This window comes from Saccoglossus kowalevskii, chromosome 10 (genome assembly GCF_978046115.1).
Source record: "Saccoglossus kowalevskii chromosome 10, keSacKowa6.1, whole genome shotgun sequence".
Lineage (NCBI taxonomy): Eukaryota > Metazoa > Hemichordata > Enteropneusta > Harrimaniidae > Saccoglossus > Saccoglossus kowalevskii.
This window is the reverse complement of record NC_140650.1, coordinates 13,363,728-13,384,614: the sequence shown is the minus strand read 5'-3', so window position 1 is coordinate 13,384,614 and position 20,887 is coordinate 13,363,728. Positions and strand designations below refer to the sequence as shown.

The 20,887-nt window shown below is 34.7% G+C and overlaps 1 protein-coding gene across 1 annotated transcript in view; it reads left to right on the top strand.

The window, feature by feature from the left end:
* LOC100370605 (uncharacterized) overlaps nucleotides 1-20,887 on the top strand; it is a 64,864-nt gene that overhangs the window by 404 nt on the left and 43,573 nt on the right. The window contains exons 2-3 of the mRNA XM_085504268.1: nucleotides 824-2,037; nucleotides 9,534-10,262. Of these exons, the coding sequence (XP_085360394.1) occupies nucleotides 824-2,037; nucleotides 9,534-10,262 (1,943 nt within the window). The remainder of the gene's footprint in view (nucleotides 1-823; nucleotides 2,038-9,533; nucleotides 10,263-20,887) is intronic.

Here is a 20,887-nt window from a genome sequence, read left to right as displayed (position 1 = left end):
TACAAAATGTAGTCAAGAGCTTATTGTAATCGACGAAACGAAACGAAACGGGATAACATACATAATGAAAATTAAACTGTAATCATGGGTTTATACGCACAATGTTTACAAAATATTTATATTCACCTTTCAGTCGTGTATAAACATAAAACATTTGCCGAAAACAACGGGATTATTTTAATTAGTAAATGGTTCGTTTTGCTAATTATAGATAACCAGTAATCTGTAATCAGCGAAACAAGGGTCTTTACACGTACAATATTTACAACTGTCGGTCGAAACTTGACCAGTATATTCACCTTTCAGTGTGATAGTTCTTCGGTTAATATCCATGCATACGAATTACCTGAATTGCATAATAATTCATAATTTTTTTGTTCTAATCACATTTCAATGAAACTTGATACGTAGATGGTCTGTGACATTGTGCAGACTTTATTAATTTTACAAATCCGTGCATATAAATTATCTGATTTGCATAATTAGGCAGTTTTCAGCTTTTTCCATAAATACCTCAAGTACAAGTAATTTTGAATTAATAATAAATGTGTCTCCAATACTCTCAGCACTCAGGAGTTCTTTCTAAACTTTCTTTGATTTTCCTTTGTGCAAACGTGTTATATACACCATTGTTTGTCCTGAAAAGACAGTAATGTCACTATATTAACAGCTTTGCTTAATACATTAATACTTATTAACTTAATGGGCAGGAATTCATATTAGTTATCATATTTCATGACAGACTGGTGGAGTCCCAGGGACTGTGAAGCTATGGTTTAAAAATAAATAAATAATGATTTGTTTTCTGTTTATATTTTTTCAGAGACCAATGTATCTCCAATTTTTTTAGGAATAATTCTCATGATGAAGAAAACCATTGTGATGAAACAGAAAGTTGGCAAAGTACCCCTCCTAAGCTACCCTATGTACATATGGAAGATAGATCTCCCAAAGGAAAATCTCCAAGGACTAAAGCGCCAGGTTATACCATGCCAAAATCACCAGGATTGGTCAGAAATATTGCTGAAGCTATAAAGGCTAGTCCCCCCAAAAAAGCCTCTCACAATACTGATAGTCCACTTGGTAGAAGGAAAAGTAGCGAGAGTCTGAAATATAAGTCTGTATGTGGAAATGATATGAAACATCTTGATGTTATTGATGGGAAGCAAACGGGAGTGGAACAAAGTGCATCATTCTCAGTGATTGACAATGCATTTTCACCTCATCTGGTTGTCTCATCGGATGTAAAGGTGAAAAAGCCAATTCCTGTTCTGATGACCAGAAAAACTTTACTTGAAAGTGATAACCTCAAAAGAGACAAGATTTTGTTGTCTCCATCAGCTTCGATCAGATTGGAAGAGACTGAACTTTATAGTAAAAATCCAGCTGAAACGCAGTCTGTGGCTGTAAATCTGAAAACCAAAGACATTCAACAACATAAAATGCCAAATGATTCTTTGATTTCTAACCAAACCACCAGCAATTCTTCAACAAGTTTAACTCCTGTTGATTTAAAGCACAAAGCTATGTCTGGAAGGAGAACTTCACTGCAATATTCGGAAGACAGAACAAAGGAGTTCCAAGGAAGCACCAGTGCTTTTCAACCTGCGTGTGTACCAAGTTCACACTCAAAACATCAGAAACATACAGACACTGCCAAAAAAACGAGGCCCTTTTACAAGAAGCAGCCAAGCTACAGCGATATTTTGGAGTTAGCGGCGCAAAATGTAGATTGCTTGCAAACTGAATCACTTATTTGCTTAATCTCTGATAATGAGGAAGTCGATGAAGGAGGCAGTGTTAAGGAGAAATTTGGCTCGTATATTATCGAGCAACCCAATTTGATGTTGCAGAAATCGGTCACAACGATCTCTGGTAAAAGCAGCCCATTACCAGTAGTTGCACTCAATAAAGTTTCTAACAAGTCTCCTGTGAGAGTGACTCCAGAATTTCTGCAACAATGTGAGAGGTCTCTTAAGAAGGCGAAGAAGATGCCTGCCAAAGATAAACAAAAAAGGCTGGCTTATAATGAAAAAGGTAAGAATTATAAAAAATTTGATTTGATTTTTTTTTCTTTCTTGAAAACGGACGTTACATTGTATCTGAACTATTTTTGGTACATGGTTTGTTTTACCCATTGAGCATCATCATTTTACTTACATTTCCACAAGAAACACAGGATGATCTCCAGAAATTTAATTTCGTGATGACTTCAAAAGATGATGTAATAATAAAAAAGATTGGCAACTATATTCATAACTCATTTCAATCAAGGAATGAAAATGCCATTTGTTATGTGACACTTGCTTTATCCCATTAACAATTACATGTAACTTTCTTTTTGTAGTAGTAGTTATCACAACTAATCTTTATTGCTATTAACTGATAGAAATATTGTATTTCTAAGGATGCAATAAAGTTATTATTATTACACATTTTGTTACAGCATTTTGCCTATTTCCAACTCCATCTTGCCCGTAATAACAATGAAATAGTATAGGTATAGTTGTTATATTGTCTGTTTGTTGTCATCTTCATCTTCATTGTTAACACTTCTTTGACCAACTTAACTAATAATAAGTAATTTTTATTCATCTTCATAAAGTTTGGAATATTATTAACTAATGTACATGAATAATCTCAGTACAGTTCATGTTTGGGATAACTGGCTCATATATTTATGGTGATATTGTATAAACCCTCTAAATATATTTTTTCCCAAAATTGCTGGAGTAATTTTACACTATGAGATCAATACTGTACATTTAATATCAGCTGAGAGGCAAGAAAATTCATTAATTTTATAAATAATTGCTTTTGAAAAATGCTGACAGATTTACACTTACATGTATACTTGTATTCATTGACAAGTCTGGCTCAATCATGTTCAAATTTCACACATACATCACACATCTTGCCACATGTATGTACATTCATTTGATGATCCAATTCAATATGATTCAATGGTGACCATTTTTAATTAATTTGGATGTTAATTAATCCGTCTATACATGCGCCCTGAGCCATTTCTCAAACATGCCTTGACTGATCACATTCAAACTTAACACACAGAACCACGTCTGATGACTACATACATGTATTCACATCAATTTTCATTACCATTTTGGTCATCAAAATTGCTAAATTCTGATACTTAAACATGTCCGAGACCATTCAGAGATAAACTGAGCAATTGTGTCATGATCATGCATATAGGTTTATATTGTTTTTTGAGATTTAAACAAAGAACAGTTTGATTTCAATCCAGCTTTATAAAATTGTTTTTTGAGATTTAAACAAAGAACAGTTTGATTTCAATCCAGCTTTATAGCATGCATTTTGGGTTGCAGCTGCATGTCATATTTGGATAGAATGAAATTTGACATTAAGGTAGCGAGACTATTATTTGTGTTGAAAATTACGATTTTCACATTTATTTATTAATTGATGAAATGCACCATAAACTTTCATATGATAAAGTCAATATAACATAGAATGTCATGTAAGTTGGTTAAAATGTAGATTTTCTGAAGGGAAGCAAGGCAGCCTCAGTAGTGTTTTCCAAAATCAACAACACAGGTTTAATCTGTGTGCCTATAAGTTTCAAAGATATACTCAAGACAAAGCAATGTTAGGATGTGTTATCAGTAGCTATCTGACACACAATTACTACGTTCACGTTACGGGATCTCGGCACGTGCCGAAATTTTTAATCAGTTGTGTTTGCAGAGGGATTACAGCAGTTGTGTTCACGTTATTCAGGACCCACTTAGGACCGACTGGGCTCGTGCCGAAATCACGCTCTCATTCGTCGATCTGTTGGCCCAAACGATACGCATATGACGATAATAATAATTGTTATAGTGAAATTATATCCATTTGTTGCAATGGTGTTTATTACGAGCCATCGTGCACATGAACGGCAAAGAAGATTCGAAACATAATTATTTTTTCACATCAATGTAAAATGTGCAAGAAAATAGAGGTTGTAGCAGCACATAAATATGCGTCGCTGATGACGGCTTGCATTCATTACTACAGCATCCGACCATCTACTAGTATATCCGAATTTCCTGTCATCGTAATTTCATGCTAGTATCAATCAACTTATGTTTTTCTTAAATTTACCACCGAGGGCGTGATTTCGGCTCATGCCGAGCGTTCAGGCAGCAAATCTCGGCATGTGCCGAGTTTGGTTCCCAAGCATCCATCGGGACCGAGATCGAGTTCTTTTCGGCACGTGCCGACTCGGTCCCGACCGTTCACACACAATTTTCGGCATGTGCCGACTCGGTCCCGAGTCTCAGCACGTGCCGAGATCTCTAACGTGAACGCCACTAATGAGTGTTTCCAAACATTTGAGTGGTTTGTCTTCGCCCCTGTTTGTTTCACAGATTAGTCATTTGCATATGAATGTGTCAGACACAAGGTCACACAGCCACTGAAAAAAATCATTGATTTTGGTGTTTTCATATGCCGATTTTATCCAATTATAGCTATCCCATTCCTTTATTTTTTTGGTTTCCAATAGCCTTACACATTTGGATGCCCCTACACATGTTAAAACAGACCTTGATGGGAAAACAAATTGATTGTGCCGATAAACAAGCTTGAAAATCTTTGCTGTTACTTCATGGACGTTTTCTAGGAGTTTATGTTTTTCAAAATACAAGGTCTTTAACAAAAAATAACGCATACTTATTGTCGTCGGATTAACACCAAATTTTCACAGCTTTAAGGTGACAATGAGAGGAACTTGAATGTGTCCAGACAAACTATTTCATCGATTATTTACCAACGAGTTGTGGTTTGAGTTGGGGGCAATGCGTCTAAAACAGTAATTGAAATTCAGGACACTATTTTTTAAAACGCGTTGCTTGAATAAAACTAACCAGACACATTCAATTTACCAGACTATTGAACAACTAGGAAAAGTGAAAAAAATACTTCTTATCACCAGCATAAATGCGTAATTTTTTTTTCACAGAAAAAGTAATTTTTCACCTTTGATTGAGTAACGCGTCGTAGAATGCAGATACGGGCATGCAAAATACACTTGTGAAAAGCTTGAAGTCTGGCGATTCTAAAAATATATACTTGCCCGGGTCTATTTGTAGTCATTTAGTCACAATTAGAAGATGAAAACAAGTATGCAAATAATAGTCCCGCTACCTTAAATATAGAACAGGAACATGTATTGTCTATGCTTGTATTTTTGAAAATTATTAACCTCCATCCTCAATTTTGTTTTGCGTTGACAGCATATTCAAGTATCATTTCCCCCTAAATCAATTCACCACAATGCATCATGTTTCAGGGTAAACTAAAGACATTACAGTTTAGTTTATAAGGGGCTATACTAAATCATAACTTGTCTACAGTGGGGTGTAATTTTAGACCTTTGGCCCACACATCTCTACTAAACTTAAAGTCCAGTAAATCCCCACACCCTGCTTCCAATATTTTTGATAAATTAACAGTTATTTATAACCATTATGACATAAATTTCATGGTCCTTCCCTTCAGGTTATGCACAGCTCCATACGTATTGAAACAGGTGGTGCTGCTGCTGCCCTGGGCATTGGTACACATCAACCCGTACTTAGTACACAGGATTTACTTCACCTAATAAATCAAGTGAAGGCCCATCCCCAACCAACACAGCGGTTGGTGTTTCTGGACACGGAGTTCGACATGGAGGCGGGCTTGGTACGGCCATAGCAGGCTTGTTGCTTAGCACTAAGTGACCTAGCCGAACGCCTAGTCAGCGTTCTCTATGTGCCCCCCCCCCCCCGAGAACTGATACGTATCATCGGAATGATGACATCGGTTCGCAGGGTAGTTTCCCAAGCCGCGTTACGCTGCTGCCCAGTATAGCGCACCTTGTTGCAGCACCGGGCTCACTTACTAGAACTAGAAAGGTGAGTAATTCTCTCGGACCAAATGAGGGATGCCTTGCCATGGTGGACGACTATTGCCAACCTCAGGCAGGGGTCCCTCTGGACCCACTCACCACGGCTATGACTCTAGTAACAGATGCCTCCCTCACAGGTTGGGGAGTGCACTTATTGGACTAACAAGCCCAAGGAATATGACCCCTGCCTAAGTTTACAAGTAAGCTAAGTATGTGCATGAATACAAATTTTTGATTCAGAAATTTCTAGATTTTTTCCAGTGGTTATTTGAGAAAAAAATAAACTAGTTTTTGAATTATGAATCTTAGTTGTGTGTCTTTTAGCCTCTATTCAAATCAAAATGGTTGCCTGAATATTGCTTATTGAATGCTATTTTGGAAATTGCCACGTCAAATAAGTTTGGGTATTTTATTTTCACATGTTTCATTTAATCATCTTCTCATCAACATATCAATAATTCTAAGATGATGACCCGGAAGTTGATGTTGCTGCTATCTCAATAACATATTATGAATTTTAATAGCCAGTGAAATGAGTAAACCAGTATTATTATTTTTAATTATCAGTATTAATTATAATTGATTGTTTAGATAAGCAAAATATGTGATGTATTCCTTTGTTTTTTTCAAATTAATCTCATCTTTGGTTTTTAAAAAAAGTGCAGTTGTTCTCCCACTTCACATGAGCTTATATTGAAACAAACTTATCCCTACTTTTGCGTCCATCTTAGATTAGAAAATTTCCTGTTCAGGTACCCATAAGTTTCTAGTATTTTTTTTTTTTTAATTTGAAACAGCCAATCATAAAAAAAAAAAGATGTAATGTTATAACATTAGGATTACATAACAATACCCAAATAAATTGTCAAGGAAAGTGTTACTATTTAAAACTTTGAATAACAAATTTGCGCTATTCTGATTGTAACAACAATGTACTTTAAATAGTTGAAATTCAATGTGGTGATTTACCCCCTCTATAGTTCACTATATCAGTAATTTCAGAATTATATTTCTACAAAATTGTGGATTACAGTACAATACTGAAGTATTGTTTTCTATTTAATATAATTCAAATGTCGTTATACTATATTATTGATCATTGTGATTCCTATTGTGACTGGCTCCTGTACAATTTTGCATACTGTTTTAGCACTGATCTTGCCTATTTCTCTTGCCACTGGTTTATTAATTAAACCGGGGTTAGATACTATGTAACTGGTGAATGTACTCAAATCATAGCAAATCATAGTTCAAAAAAAAAACAGTGGAAAAGAGAATATATGGTCACCATACACCTTACTGTGTGATCTTTGATTTAAATAGAGGTTATATTATTAATGACTCTACAAACTAACATCAGATTTAATAAACGAGCATTGTAATTTTCATGTGAGCATCTGGGCTTAAACTTCATTATTGGGCACCCATGTTAAAAATGTCCCATTGAAACTGGGTAGTGAAAATTTTAGGGCTCCAAGACAGTCAGGTATTGTAATTTCTATTGTGACCTCCATGAATTTTGAGACCTGAAATATTACATTCATGTTGATTTTATTGTGATGATAACTACAGTAGTATATTCCATGCTTACACCACCACAGTCGATGCTTTGCACTGTACCTGTGTTTGATAAAGTTCCCAAGTGATATATATACTCTTTACAAACAAATCTTGTTTGATAACTGTATATGTCTCTGTATTCCTCACATTGAGTATACTTTAAAGAGACAATAAAACGTTATAGGTTCGCTTTTCCATATGTTAAATTTGTATTATGCTAAATAATTTTTATATGATATGTAATAAAATGAGCCATGGCATCAGCAATTATGGCATCCATGTGTTATGTGTGTCAAAATCTAACAGATTTATTTTTTATCTGGACAACCTAAAATCCCAGCATTCAAAGCTGTATCAAATCCTGTTTTAAAACACACTCATCACAAATATCGAAACCTAGTATTTATAGAGTGTTCCATATTCAACATTCAGTTGGATACAATCGCAATAGATGTTTGAGTTCTCATATAATTTGTACAAGTTTGGTGGGAATTTTTCTTAATATCTTGTGAGCTAATTGTCCGAATGAGACCAAACTTGGTATAGACTTACTTGATCTGTCAATATAAGATGTGTGCTATGCAATATTGACTTTCAACTTAAATATTTAATTAATATTGAATTTTTGTCAATATCTTGTGAACTAATAGTTCATGTATTTGCTATTTAATATTGACTCAATTGAATTTCCATATTCAATTGATTGTGAATTTTTGTTAAAATTGATGCAAATTTTACCAAATTTAATAGAGATGTCCTGGCTGTTAACTTTGTGTAACATACTTTTGATTTTCAACTTAATCTTCCTACCCGATTTTATACATATAAATTTAAACTTTAGAATTCATAGCCAACTATAATCACATCTTACAAGTTGGGGCTGTGTCATCTTCAGATGACTTGTTTTCTTTCAAACTTTCAACAAAATGATGGTATAGCGTAAAGTAGTTTATTTACCATTTCCGGTGTTCATGACCCACTTCCATTGTTTTTCGCAATTTATAGTTCAACAAATTTTTACAAAATAAACAAGTCTAGTAATTATAAATAAATAACATTGTTTAATCTTTTCACCACCAGTTGTAGAAAATAGTCACACTTATAGTCTGCACTGTCCTTCAGAAGATTGGAACAAAAGTAGCCAAATTTTTTGAGTACAAACTAAAAATTGACTCAAATTTCAACTGTTGGCTACAAAATTAGGGTTGATTTTCTGAAATATTGAAGAAATTTAGAAAAAAAAGTGAAGAAAAATTTGTGTGAGACGTTCTGGTGATGAAAATGTTAACATCAATACACTTTATATACTTTAACCTTAGCAGTTTTATAATAAATTTTAGAAATATCAAATGAAATATCAATGCAAAATCACTTTAATTTTCACAGTTGTCATCCTGACTGTTCACAATTTACAGTAAACTTTATTATCCCAACTTTTGGGAGTTAGGGAGATCTCTGTGCACCGTGAGAATTTTAGTGTGGGGATGCCAAACAAGTCTGAGTTTTGACTGAAGTGTTGCACTATTATTTTTATTTATTTATTTATTTATTTATTTATTTATTTATTTATTTATTTATTTATTTATTTATTTATTTATTTATTTATTTATTTATTTATTTATTTATTTATTTATTTATTTATTTATTTATTTATTTATTTATTTATTTATTTATTTATTTATTTATTTATTTATTTATTTATTTATTTATTTATTTATTTATTTATTTATTTATTAAATAATACTCAAAGACTGATGAAAAAACTTTTGATAGACAAAAAGAAACTAAGTTACATGAACTAAAATAACAAAATATAACAACAACAAAAACATCTAAAAGTTGAAAAAATAAGAAAACTAATATATCAATGTATGAATGTTGTAACAATCAGTGCAGTTTGTTTACATACACTAGTAAACAACAGATTCAGATTGCGTAAATATCAACATATGGGACAATTTAATTGTTCGTTGTGTCTTTGTTGTAAAGCAATCTGCGAGGTCACTGTGTCATATTAGACACATTTTTAATAAATAAATGTCTTTATATTCCTCTGCAGATAGTGCTCAACATTTGGCAACAAAACGCCGCTGGGGAGATATCAGCTTGAAAATAACCTCTCACAGAAAGGACGAATTCAAAGCAAAACTACAGACATCACCTGAAGCCAGAAAGAGAATAAACAGCCGGAGAAACATGCATGCTTCTGACAAGTCAAATCAACAAGGAACAAACAAACACATCTCAGAGAGCAATTTAACGATCAGTGAGAGAAACAGGAGAAAGTTTCAAGATAATTTGCAAGGGAAAGCAGCTCGGCTAAAGATGGAGAACGAAAACATCCATTCAGAACGAAATGCCAAAAAGAGCTGTCAAGATGAACTGACACCATCAACATCAGTTTTTGGTCTTTTCCAGAAAATTGGAACTCTTGTAAATACTTCAACCAATGAGAGTTCCCCTAGCAACGACAACTTTGAAAAAACGGACAAGAAAAAAAGCAACATCTCAGCTGCACAAATAGATATAGCCAAGTTAAAAGAAATGCTGGGTCCCCGAAAAGTAGTTGATGAAGATGTAACTGTTAAAGAAGACATACTGGAGGAAAACAACAGCGATGCTGCTTTCAATGATGACTGTTATGATGATGATCCAGAAGTTGGGGATCTTTCAGAGCAAATAAATGATGCCAAATCACACCACGAATACGAGATAAACGATGAAGGATCTGATGGCAGTGGTGGTTCATTGTGCAAAACAGAAGAAGAATCTCCAGATCAAATAGAAGGTAGGTGTTCAACAATCTATCTCAGTTTGTAGCTGTCATGCCTTATTATATTTTATTAGATGACTATTTGTTCCTTTATTTTTCTGATATATTTATATTTTTTGTTTAATAAAGACATTAAATAGTAGTCCTTACACAATTCAGTGTAATAAAGCAGTGCAAACATTTTTCAATACTCCATACTGTGTAATTAACAATCCTGGCAATGTGACTGGTCAATGCGAGCAAATTGAACTTTTGACAACATGACAGGAATCACATCATACACCATTGAATATCTTGAGATATTGGTGGAATTGTTATAGAAATTATGCTTCAAATAGAGCTCTACAGTATACATAATTAAAGTACTGTAGAATACTTTTCGCTTAGAATTTATTTTCGCTATTTTCGCTGAACAAATGATTTAGTGACAATAAAATTCAGCGAATATGCCGTTGTTCCTATATTCTACATTCAACTAGTCAGAAATCAGTGAAAATAAATTCCATACAAAACACCCAATATCGGCGAAAATTAATTCCAGCTAAAATAAAGTATTTTACAGTATTAATACAGCTGTGTTGCAAGCTTCTCACGATGCCAGTGTATATCATAATGGAACATAAGGAAGAGCTTTTTTTTTTATTATTATTTGTGCATTATGGCAGGCTTGTCATTTTAATTAAAGCTGATCACAAATCCTAAAGCTGTGGTTTTTATTTGGAAAAGCAGTCAGCTTGTTTGTATTAGTGCATATTATTTGTTATGAATCTACAGACGGTTAAAGAGTTGATTGCGAGCTGGGTCTGTAATTTGAGAAAGTTGTTGGCTAAAATTAAAAAAGTTATAAATGTTTATTTTATTTTATTACATTTTACTAGTAGCTTCGCGGTGAGTGGCATTTGCAGTTAGTGGCATTCGCTGTTAGGGGTGATCTCATATTCAAACATGCGGGTCAAACCTACGAAAACCCAAACCGCCCTAAACCGCCCGAACAAAACCCAGTTTTGCGGTTTGGAAGTTTAAACAATAGACAGTGCGGTTCAGGACAACCGCACGAATTTGCATAAAAACTGCGGTTCGAACCGATCTCATTCACACCTCATTCAAGCTGTTGTTTATTTTTAGGATTGGCAAAGTTTACATTGCTAGATAGTTGTCTCTAAAATGTGTCGATTTATTGGTGTACAGTAGTCATTTTACCGTGTGCCTACCTAAAAAAACACTCTTTTATATATCGGTGAACAGCGTGCCGAATAAATTGTTTTGTTTTGATAAACTGTTATGCTCGAGTCGCAAATTGAGCAGAGGACATGAATCAGACTTTTCATTGGGCTGGACAATTGATATTTGTCTCTGACAGCTAATAAGTATCAAAAGACGAACATTTGTTGATACAAAGTTGCACTTGAGACTTACGCTATTGTTGCGCGTTCAATTTTCAAACAGTTCTTCCAGGAGTGCGGCATCGCAAAATCCGGAAAAACAAATGCAGCGTACGCCATGAAAATTTATTTCGATTTGCTGCACATCGGTTATTTGCAGTTTTTCTTATTCAATTTCCAGTGACACGAAGTATCAAAACAGAAAATTAAATTAAATGGACTCGCGCTGATTATTTACGGCTATTCAGACGAGACTGCTTATAAAAAACGAACCCTGACCTCTGAAAATACCTTATTCATAGAGTGCCTTGTACCTAAGACCGTCGCCGAAGGCGACACAGTGCACGTTGCGACATTGCAATCGATGCATGCTGGGTGACAAGGGGAAATTCTGATTGAGGTAACCAAGATGGCTGCGTTGAGTGCATGATTTTCTGCGGTGTTTAAAACAACACCTCGCTGCCTACTTTGCCCACAGTCCTTCAAGGCACTGTGCTTCGATGTATTTTCTAAAATAATCGTTTATTTTTAGTTAACCGGGGGTTCGAAATGTGTGCATTTTGTCACAGAAAAGTAAGATATCGGCAGCGGTAAATACCCGTAATTTCCACGCAATGCCGTCAGCTGACAATGTTACGGTGGTCGTAGCACCGGAGTCGTAGCATTAGCCCCGACTTTAGTTTTGACACAGTGATAGAGGGACTGTGGTTTTCAGATGTTGCCATTATCGATTTAATACTTACATCATATTTTGATAACTCGCAGTCTCACAGACTTTACAAACTTAACCAAAAAATGTGTTCTATGAATTTATGAACTGACATGGACACAAAACTGACCGTACTTATTGCGGACAAAATGTACCAGTTCGCTATGGATAAACATATTTTACTGACAATGCCAAATATATATATAACGTAAGTAATTTATCCTAAGAAGCTGCTCATTAAAATTCTAGTGCATCTTTTCCCTGTTTTGTTTCAAACATTATTTACCATATATATCTCAATAGAGAGGGTTTATGGTATCACTTGATTCACATTTAATGACAAAATATAACAAACCATCACGTCTGTAATTAATTCCAGACAAATTGAATAACAATAATAATTGTATTGACTTGTACCAAAATGTAAGTTGTGGGAAACTGATTATTATTACCAATCACAGAAATAAATGAATATAATTTTCATCACACTTATAAATAACATGATGAAAATAGATTTGTGAAACAAAGGCAAGTTTGTTTTTATTAGCATTTACATGTACAAGACTTGCAAAGAAAAAAAAAATCGCTGCTGTAATTCTTAACACTTCAAAATATAACACTCAGTATGAACATGGAGCTGCATAGTATACATCTTTTTTTTTTTTTCCTACTGAAACCAGGCTGAAACAGTATTGTAAGAAAAACCTAGGTTTCCCTAGGTCTGTCTTCTTTGTTCTCTGTTGTTTGTTTTCAGTGGGGGCGTTAATGGGCAGTTAATCCAGAGGTTAGGTTTAAACCTACTACTAATTTGCATATTGTAGGTCTAGTAGGTCTGAATAGGGCAGGTCGGGTTTACCCAGGTTAACCCAGGTTTGACCCAGGTGTTTGAATATGAGATCACCCCTTAGTAATTATATCTCAAAAGTGAATATTCGTGGTGTATTTTAAATCTAACCGGAGCGGAAGTGGGATTTTGTTACTACTCTAATATATCCAAGCATATTTTACTATAAGGTAGTAATTACTAAAGTTAGTGCAGTTAAAGGCCCAATTCACTTGCCCCGGGCAAGTGTGAATTGGAGGTGTGGCTATTCTAATGCATGGTGTTAATCACTTGCATAGCCTATGACGCATCCTGTTTCAGCGGTCCAACATCACGTGACTTTGATTGACAGTAGTAATTATTCAAGATTTGTCGCGCATCTCTTTCCCCGGTTCATGTTTTTTACTTTTATTCGCCAAAATCTCAGCTCGTACACAATTTATTGTCATAAATATTACACACAGTCACTGCTGTGATATTCATAGTCACATGCATCCACTTTGGCACGACATAATCGACGTGTAAGTTCGAGAAAACACGTTTTTACCGGAGCTTGGCTGGAGTTGTTTACTACAGCGTGACAAGCAAGGAAATAATCCCTATTGTTTAGGAGCGTATTTATAGTATACCTGGGCCTTTAACTGACTGTGAAAAGATACAGGCCCGATCTAGCTGTCATGTTAAACATTTAATCTGTTTATAACCTTTTCACCACCCTTTTTTCATCACTAATTCACAAAATAGTCACGTTTTTATAGTCTGCACTTTTCTACAGAAAATTGGGTCAAAAAGAGTCAATAAACTAAAAATTGACTCAAATTTTGTCTGTTGGCTCTAGAATTAGGGTTCATTTCCAAGGGATGAAAATTTTCCTGCGTATTTCCGAGACCCAGGGATCGATTATCTGAAACGTCTAAATCCGAAGAGAAAATTTTAGGGGTGGGAGGGGTTTAAATACAAATCTTGTTCATTCACCAAAAGTAAACATGCTGGCAGGTCTTTGATGTCGGCTGCAAGAGGCCTGTATCAGTGTATGGTCAAAGGGAGACAACTCGTGGTGTCTTCAATGCGGAATGTTCGCGACTCTTTTCATCAGTGCAATCGTAAAATCCGAAGTGGTTTTGAAGTGTTCGAAGTAATATGTAACGATTAGCATGATTGGCTGGGTTTGCTCTGACGGGCCAATCAGTGAAGAGCTTTCATTATTTTTTTTCACCAACGGCGCTATTTTATCGTTTTAATTGTTAGCTGTGCGGGATTGTTGTTTACAAGTTTCATGCAGCGATATTGGTGAAATTGGTTACAAAAGACAACAAGTCAGCTGTGCAAGAGATCGATAAAGACATTAGAAACAAATTTCGTTGGGCATGGCTTGACAAGAAAGTGACTTTGACCGTGAGAATCGGAAAGAAAGATGAAGTGGTAACTGAAAAATTTAGTGAGTTCATCGACAAGTGCGAGGTCCTGGGAAAGGCGCAGTGTCTGTATTGTAACGATTTGAGCAACTTACAGTTCTTGGACCCCGGCTACTTTACTTTCAGGTGAAAATTTAAATTCTCATTCTCATCCCTGATTTCCAGAAATATTAAAGAATACAAGAAAAAAGTGCTTAAAAAAGTTGGGCAAGAAAGTCTGGTGGTGAGACTAGGTTTCATGTGTTCACATGATGTTACAAGTTACAGAAAGTTTTTATAGCAGAGTTGGGTAATTATGGCTAAAGATGCACAACTTGGGAGTGACAAGCATTTTAGAGGGGGTGGTTATTTACCCTATTATTGACTGATTTATGATGATTATCGACTCTATTGATTATGAAGTTCTGAAGATGGCCACAGCTGTAGAAATCATTTGATATATTGATTCGAAAATAAAATAAAAGTTTCAGCTACATCTTGTAAAATCTGTACTGAAATGTACTGTTGTTTTAAAACATGGCTTTGTTTTTTACCTTGCCTTGCTAGGTATAAGTGTTACAATGCCTGTAGTTGTCATCGGCGGTGTTGTTAACAATTCTTGAGGCCACTGGTAGCATAGTGGTTGTCGCATCAAACTCATGATCGGTAGACCCAAGTTCAAATCTTACTTTAGGCTGAACATCAAAAGGGTTGACCCCTACCCTGGGTGAGTGTGCCACAGACTCAATGGGAAGGCCAATTCCACTGGCTGAGATTCATTCACTAACGAATGCAATATTGGGGGAACCTTGGTTAAGGTCCGCAGGTGCTTGTGTTCGACCGAACCTGGTTTACGCCAGGATAGCGCATTAAAATTTGATAGGGAGATGGCGGTATATAATAATAATTTATTACACTACAAATCATAAAAAATACAGTAGCTAAACTTTATGATAAAATTAAAATTAAAAGATGTTAAAAGCTTAATTGGAAAAAAAAATTTAATGATTCTCCCAATGTAGAGGTGATAGCTATCATATACCTGATTTCTGTTTTGCTTTATTTATTTTCGGTCTTTCAATTTCTAAATTATGATCACTAAGCCTAAATTTACTCACAATTCTCCGTAGGCTGAAGTTTGTTATTTCGCTTAGGTATAAAGTTTCTATTTTCTAAAACGATTTAAACAATTTATATGTTCTCATTTTATTGCCATCTTTACCATTTTTACTGTGAGGAGATTTTAAGCTTTCTTTTCATAATTTTTCATAATCTTTTGTGAGTTTTATTTTAACAACATTTGAGATTTGATCAATGTTCACTTTATGTTTTATTGACTCCCATGTGCGAAGCACAAAATGGGAGTCTTTGCAGTTAGTGTGTCTGTATGTGTGTATGTGTGTATGTGTGTATGTGTGTATGTGTGTATGTGTGTGTGTATGTGTGTATGTGTGTCCGACTGTTCCACTGCTATCTCAAGAACCATACATCGGTTTTTGATGAAACTTGGTGCATAGATGCTCTGGGCCAATGCGCAGATTTGATTAGGTTTTGGTAAAAATCCATGCTCGTTAATTACCTAATTTGCATGATAATTAGCTAATTTTTAGCTGTTCTATGACTGTTCCACTGATATCTAAAGAACCACTCATTGGATTTTGATGAAACTTGGTACATAGATGCTCTGAACATATGCGCAGATTTGATTAATTTTTGGTAAAAATCCGTGCATATTAATTACCTAATTTACATGATAATTAGCTATTTTTTAGTGGTTCCATGACTGTTCCACTGATATCTAAACAACCACTCATTGGATTTTGATGAAACTTGGTACATAGATGCTCTGAACTAATGCTAGGTTTTGATTAGTTTTTGGTAATAATCCGTGGATACTAATTACCTAATTTGCATAATGATTAGTCAATTTTCGGTTTTTCCACTGATATCTCAAGTACTAATCATCACATTTCAAATGAAACTTGGTACATAGATGTCATACGACACTGCACAGACCTGATAGTTTTTATGGTAATATCAGTACATATTAATTACCTAATTTGCATAATTAATTAATTTTCAGCATTTGATATAAGTAGTTAGCATTACATTTCAATGAAACTTGGTACTTACATACTCAAGGACTATGCAGAGATTGATTGTTTTCGATAAATATTTGTGCATATTAATCACCTAATTTGCTTAATTAGTTAATTTTCAGCTTTTCCATGGGTATCTCAAGTACTAATCATCGCATTTCAATGAAACTTGGTACATAGATCCTTTAGGACTATGCAGAGACCTGATTAGTTTTAGGGTAAATAATTGTGCATATTAATTACCTAATTTGCATAATTAATTTTCAGCTTTTCTACTGATATCTAAAGTACTAATCATTTACATTTCAATGAATCTAGAATTATGCAGACCCAATTAGTTTCCGGTAAATATTTGTGCATATTAATCACCTAATTTGCATAATTAACCAACTTTCACACTGATATCTCAGGTACTATACATCACATATCAATGAATGTACATGGATGCTGTAGGACAATAGACAGACCTGAATAATTGTGGGTTATTAATTAACCAATTTTAAGCTTTCACACTGATATCTAAAGTACCGTAAAAACTCCAAAATTTCGACCGGTTTTAAATAATTGGCGTTAGAAATGTGACATGTTTTTAGAGTCGTGGCCGAGTTGTAACTCAAAATCTAAACAAAGTCATCAATCAGTGAGTATTATGACAAGCAAAACAAAACATCAAGACGCGCAGAAGAGGTCAGCACAAAACTAATAGGTCAAAAGACAAAGCTGTCTCGCACTACCTAGGAAAACTTGCGAATGTTCGAAGTACAGGTACCCAAGTACAGGTACCCATTGGACAAAAGATACATGGAAGTTTAGCAAACTATCTCCCCGACCCAGTGCAATGTATCCGGTTAGAATCAAAGCTCACGTGTCCCTTATTTGAGGGACCAAATTCTGCCGTAAATTCGCCCTTGGATTAAAAAATAAAATGGGATTTAAGAAAATAAAATGGGACTTTTAAGGTGTATTTTGGCGTCATTTTTCGGACATTTCAATCAATCCTGCCGGCTAAAATAGAGTCTAAGTTTTACCGTAGTCATTGACGTCTGTCTATTCAAGAGTACACGTGTATGATTTTTATCGTGACTAGCGTGAGCGGGTAAGCTTCCTTTCGAGAATGAGCTGTTATCACTGTGAACAATGTTAAATTATTCTTCAGATGACCAGTTTATTTTTTAAAAACAACTAATTTTTTTATTTAAAAAAAAATCATGCCGTTTTCGCATCAAAATCCAAGCCAAAATATCGTACTACAACATCAATCTCTTCGCATTGCGTTCAATAACATTAACATATTTAAATAAGCTATGGTAATTTGAACACGTTGGCATCATCCAGCTTTTTGATTGGTTAATTAGCGATTTGACCTATTTGACCTAAGAGAACATGGCGGATATCCTACAGCATCAAACGTTTATACGAGACCGGAATCATTCGCTTACGATGAAACTTAGTTGACTTTTATTTGTATTTCATAACCATTCAACAAATTTATTTTGTGTACATTATTATAATCACTACTGAGTACAGTAATAATCAACAATTCAGAAACGCAGCATGCCGAGATTTTTGTGTTCGTATTTATTTGAAACTTCGTTTATTTAGAATATATTTTCGTTACCAATAAAATAAAAATCTCTCAGTCAATCAGAAACCCGGATTCATGCCTTTGAGGAAGGTCCCGTTTGAACGCTCACATCGTTTTTTTTTTTCGTTTGGGGGAAAACTAAAACTGGTCGCAATTTTCGAATAAGAATGAGTCGGCAATTTTTAGTGGAGTCGAAAATTTGGAGGTAAATAAAACACCGAAACCCGGCAAATAAATAGCCAATCGAATTTTTAGAGGGGTCGAAATTTTGGAGTTTTCACGGTACTAATTATTCCATTTCAATGAAACTTAGTACAAAGATGCTCTAGGACAATGTACAAACCTAATTAGTTTGGGGTAAAAATCTGTTCATATTAATTCCCTAATAAGCATAATAATTCATAATTTTTTGGTTCTAATCACATTTCAATTAAACTTGGAGACATAGATTTTCTGTTACATTGCGCAGACCTCATTAGTTTTACACTCAAATCTGGTCATATTAATTTTCTGATTTGCATAATTAGTTTTCAGCTAAGTAATTTCGAATTATATTTAATGTGTCTCCAATACTCTCAGCACATGGGAGTTCTTTCTAAGCTTTCTTTGATTTTATTGTTTCAAAGTCATTGTGGCCCATTATATTTTCTATATGTTTTATCCAGCTAGAATTATTCTTAACTGCATCTCCGAGAGCACATTTAAGGTAGAGATGCAGTTTATTTGTGAATTTCAATCAAAAATAGTTTTTTTCGTTTTTTATATAGATTTTTATATATAGATTCTGTGAAAATTTGACCAATGAATTCTTATTGGAACACCGTTAAAATTGCTGTTTATTTTCTGGTTAAAAATAAAAAAACACTCACACGTGGCAATGTTTATGTCCAATTGCCTAATTTGCATGAGTAACCAAATAACCGGACCTTTGATTAACAATATGCAAATCGAGATTGTACGGGTCATAGTTCATTCAATTCACGCGCATGTGCAATTATTCTCAAATCAGTTCTCGCTCGCTAGCAAAACAAACATTATATTTCCTCAGCGTTTTTTCCTAATTTTTATCATTACATTATGCGTGGTGTGAAAAGAAAGATAGGTAGAAAGAAGATTCAGATGATTTCTATGTCGGAAGAGGCAAAAGCTACACTGAAGGCATCAGCCCACCGAACGAAAAACAAAATCGATGTGAGCGTCCAAAAATGACTTTGCGAGTTTCTGATTGACTGAGAGATTTTATTTTTAAAAAATTGTTCTCAAAAAATAAACTGAGCATGTGAAGAATAATTTAACATTGTTTACAGTGATAACAGCTCATTGTCGAAACGAAGCTTACCCATTCACGCTAGTCACAATAAACATCATACTCTTGAATAAGCGTCAATGACTACGGTAAAACTTAGACTCTATTTTAGGCATCTGGAATGATTGAAATGTCCGAAAATGATGCCAAAATACACCTTAAAAGTCCCATTTTAAGGCATAATCTGGTCCCTCAAATAAGGGACACGTGAGCTTTGATTCTAACCGGATATATTGCACTGGGTCGGGGAGATACAAACTTTTGTGTATCTTTTGTCCAATGGGTACCTGTACTTCGATCATTCGCAAGTTTTGCTAGGTGGTGCGAGACAGCTTTGTTTGCAACCGGACGAACTCCGTTTAATTCAATGAAGCAAACAACTGACAATGCTAAAATAAATTGCAGAGGTACGCTAAAATTAATTGAAAACAACCAAATAATTTCAATGAAAAATAAATCACAGAGAGAGGTAACTTGATACATTACGGTAACAACTCTTTTGATGCGCTGACCGCTTCTTCGCGTCTGATGTTTTGTTTTCCTTGTCATAATACTTACTGATTGATGATTTTGTTATGATTTTTGAGTTTTTTAGCCTGCAACTCGGCTACAACCTTTGCTTTTTCCGTGAAAAATGCGGAAGTTTACGTCAATTTGACGGACATTACATTTTTTTTAAACTAACGAAGCACACTGTTTAGCACTCCTATTTTTTTCATTTGCCGATTTCTATTCAGAAAATTCGACCGCTCGAAATGCACTTTAATTTTGCACTCTTAAAACATGTCAGATTTCCAACACTAATTATTTAAAACCGGTTAAAACCGGTTAAAACTTTTACGTTAGGAGCTGGAGCTCTCTTCTTGCAGGCGACCGTCGCCGGTAGTACAACACCATGTTTTGTACGTACATGCGTGCGCTGATTGTCTGTGACTGTCTTAGAAAATCCCTGATAAGGCGTTGCCAAAATCGGAAAAAATAAGAAAATGCCTCCTTAAAAAACGAACAGAATTCAAATATTTCTTTTAACAAATATGTTGCAGTGGGAAAAATGGGATTGGAAACGATGAACAAAACTTCTGTGCCTCGCGTTTTGATTCTAGGATTACGCGATTATTCATTATTGTGGGTTCGCTTCCTGGAGTTGGTTCTCAATACTACATAAAAATCATCAAGGATAAATAATTTAATATCCCACTTTGTACTCTTCACGGTAAACCATAGGCTCTGAAATACTCGTAGATTTTTTATTGAAAATACACCGAAGAGAAGCCATGATGCTTTGATCGTGATAAAAGGTCACCTTCCTAGGACCGCCCCCTGTTTAATAATTCATGAGATG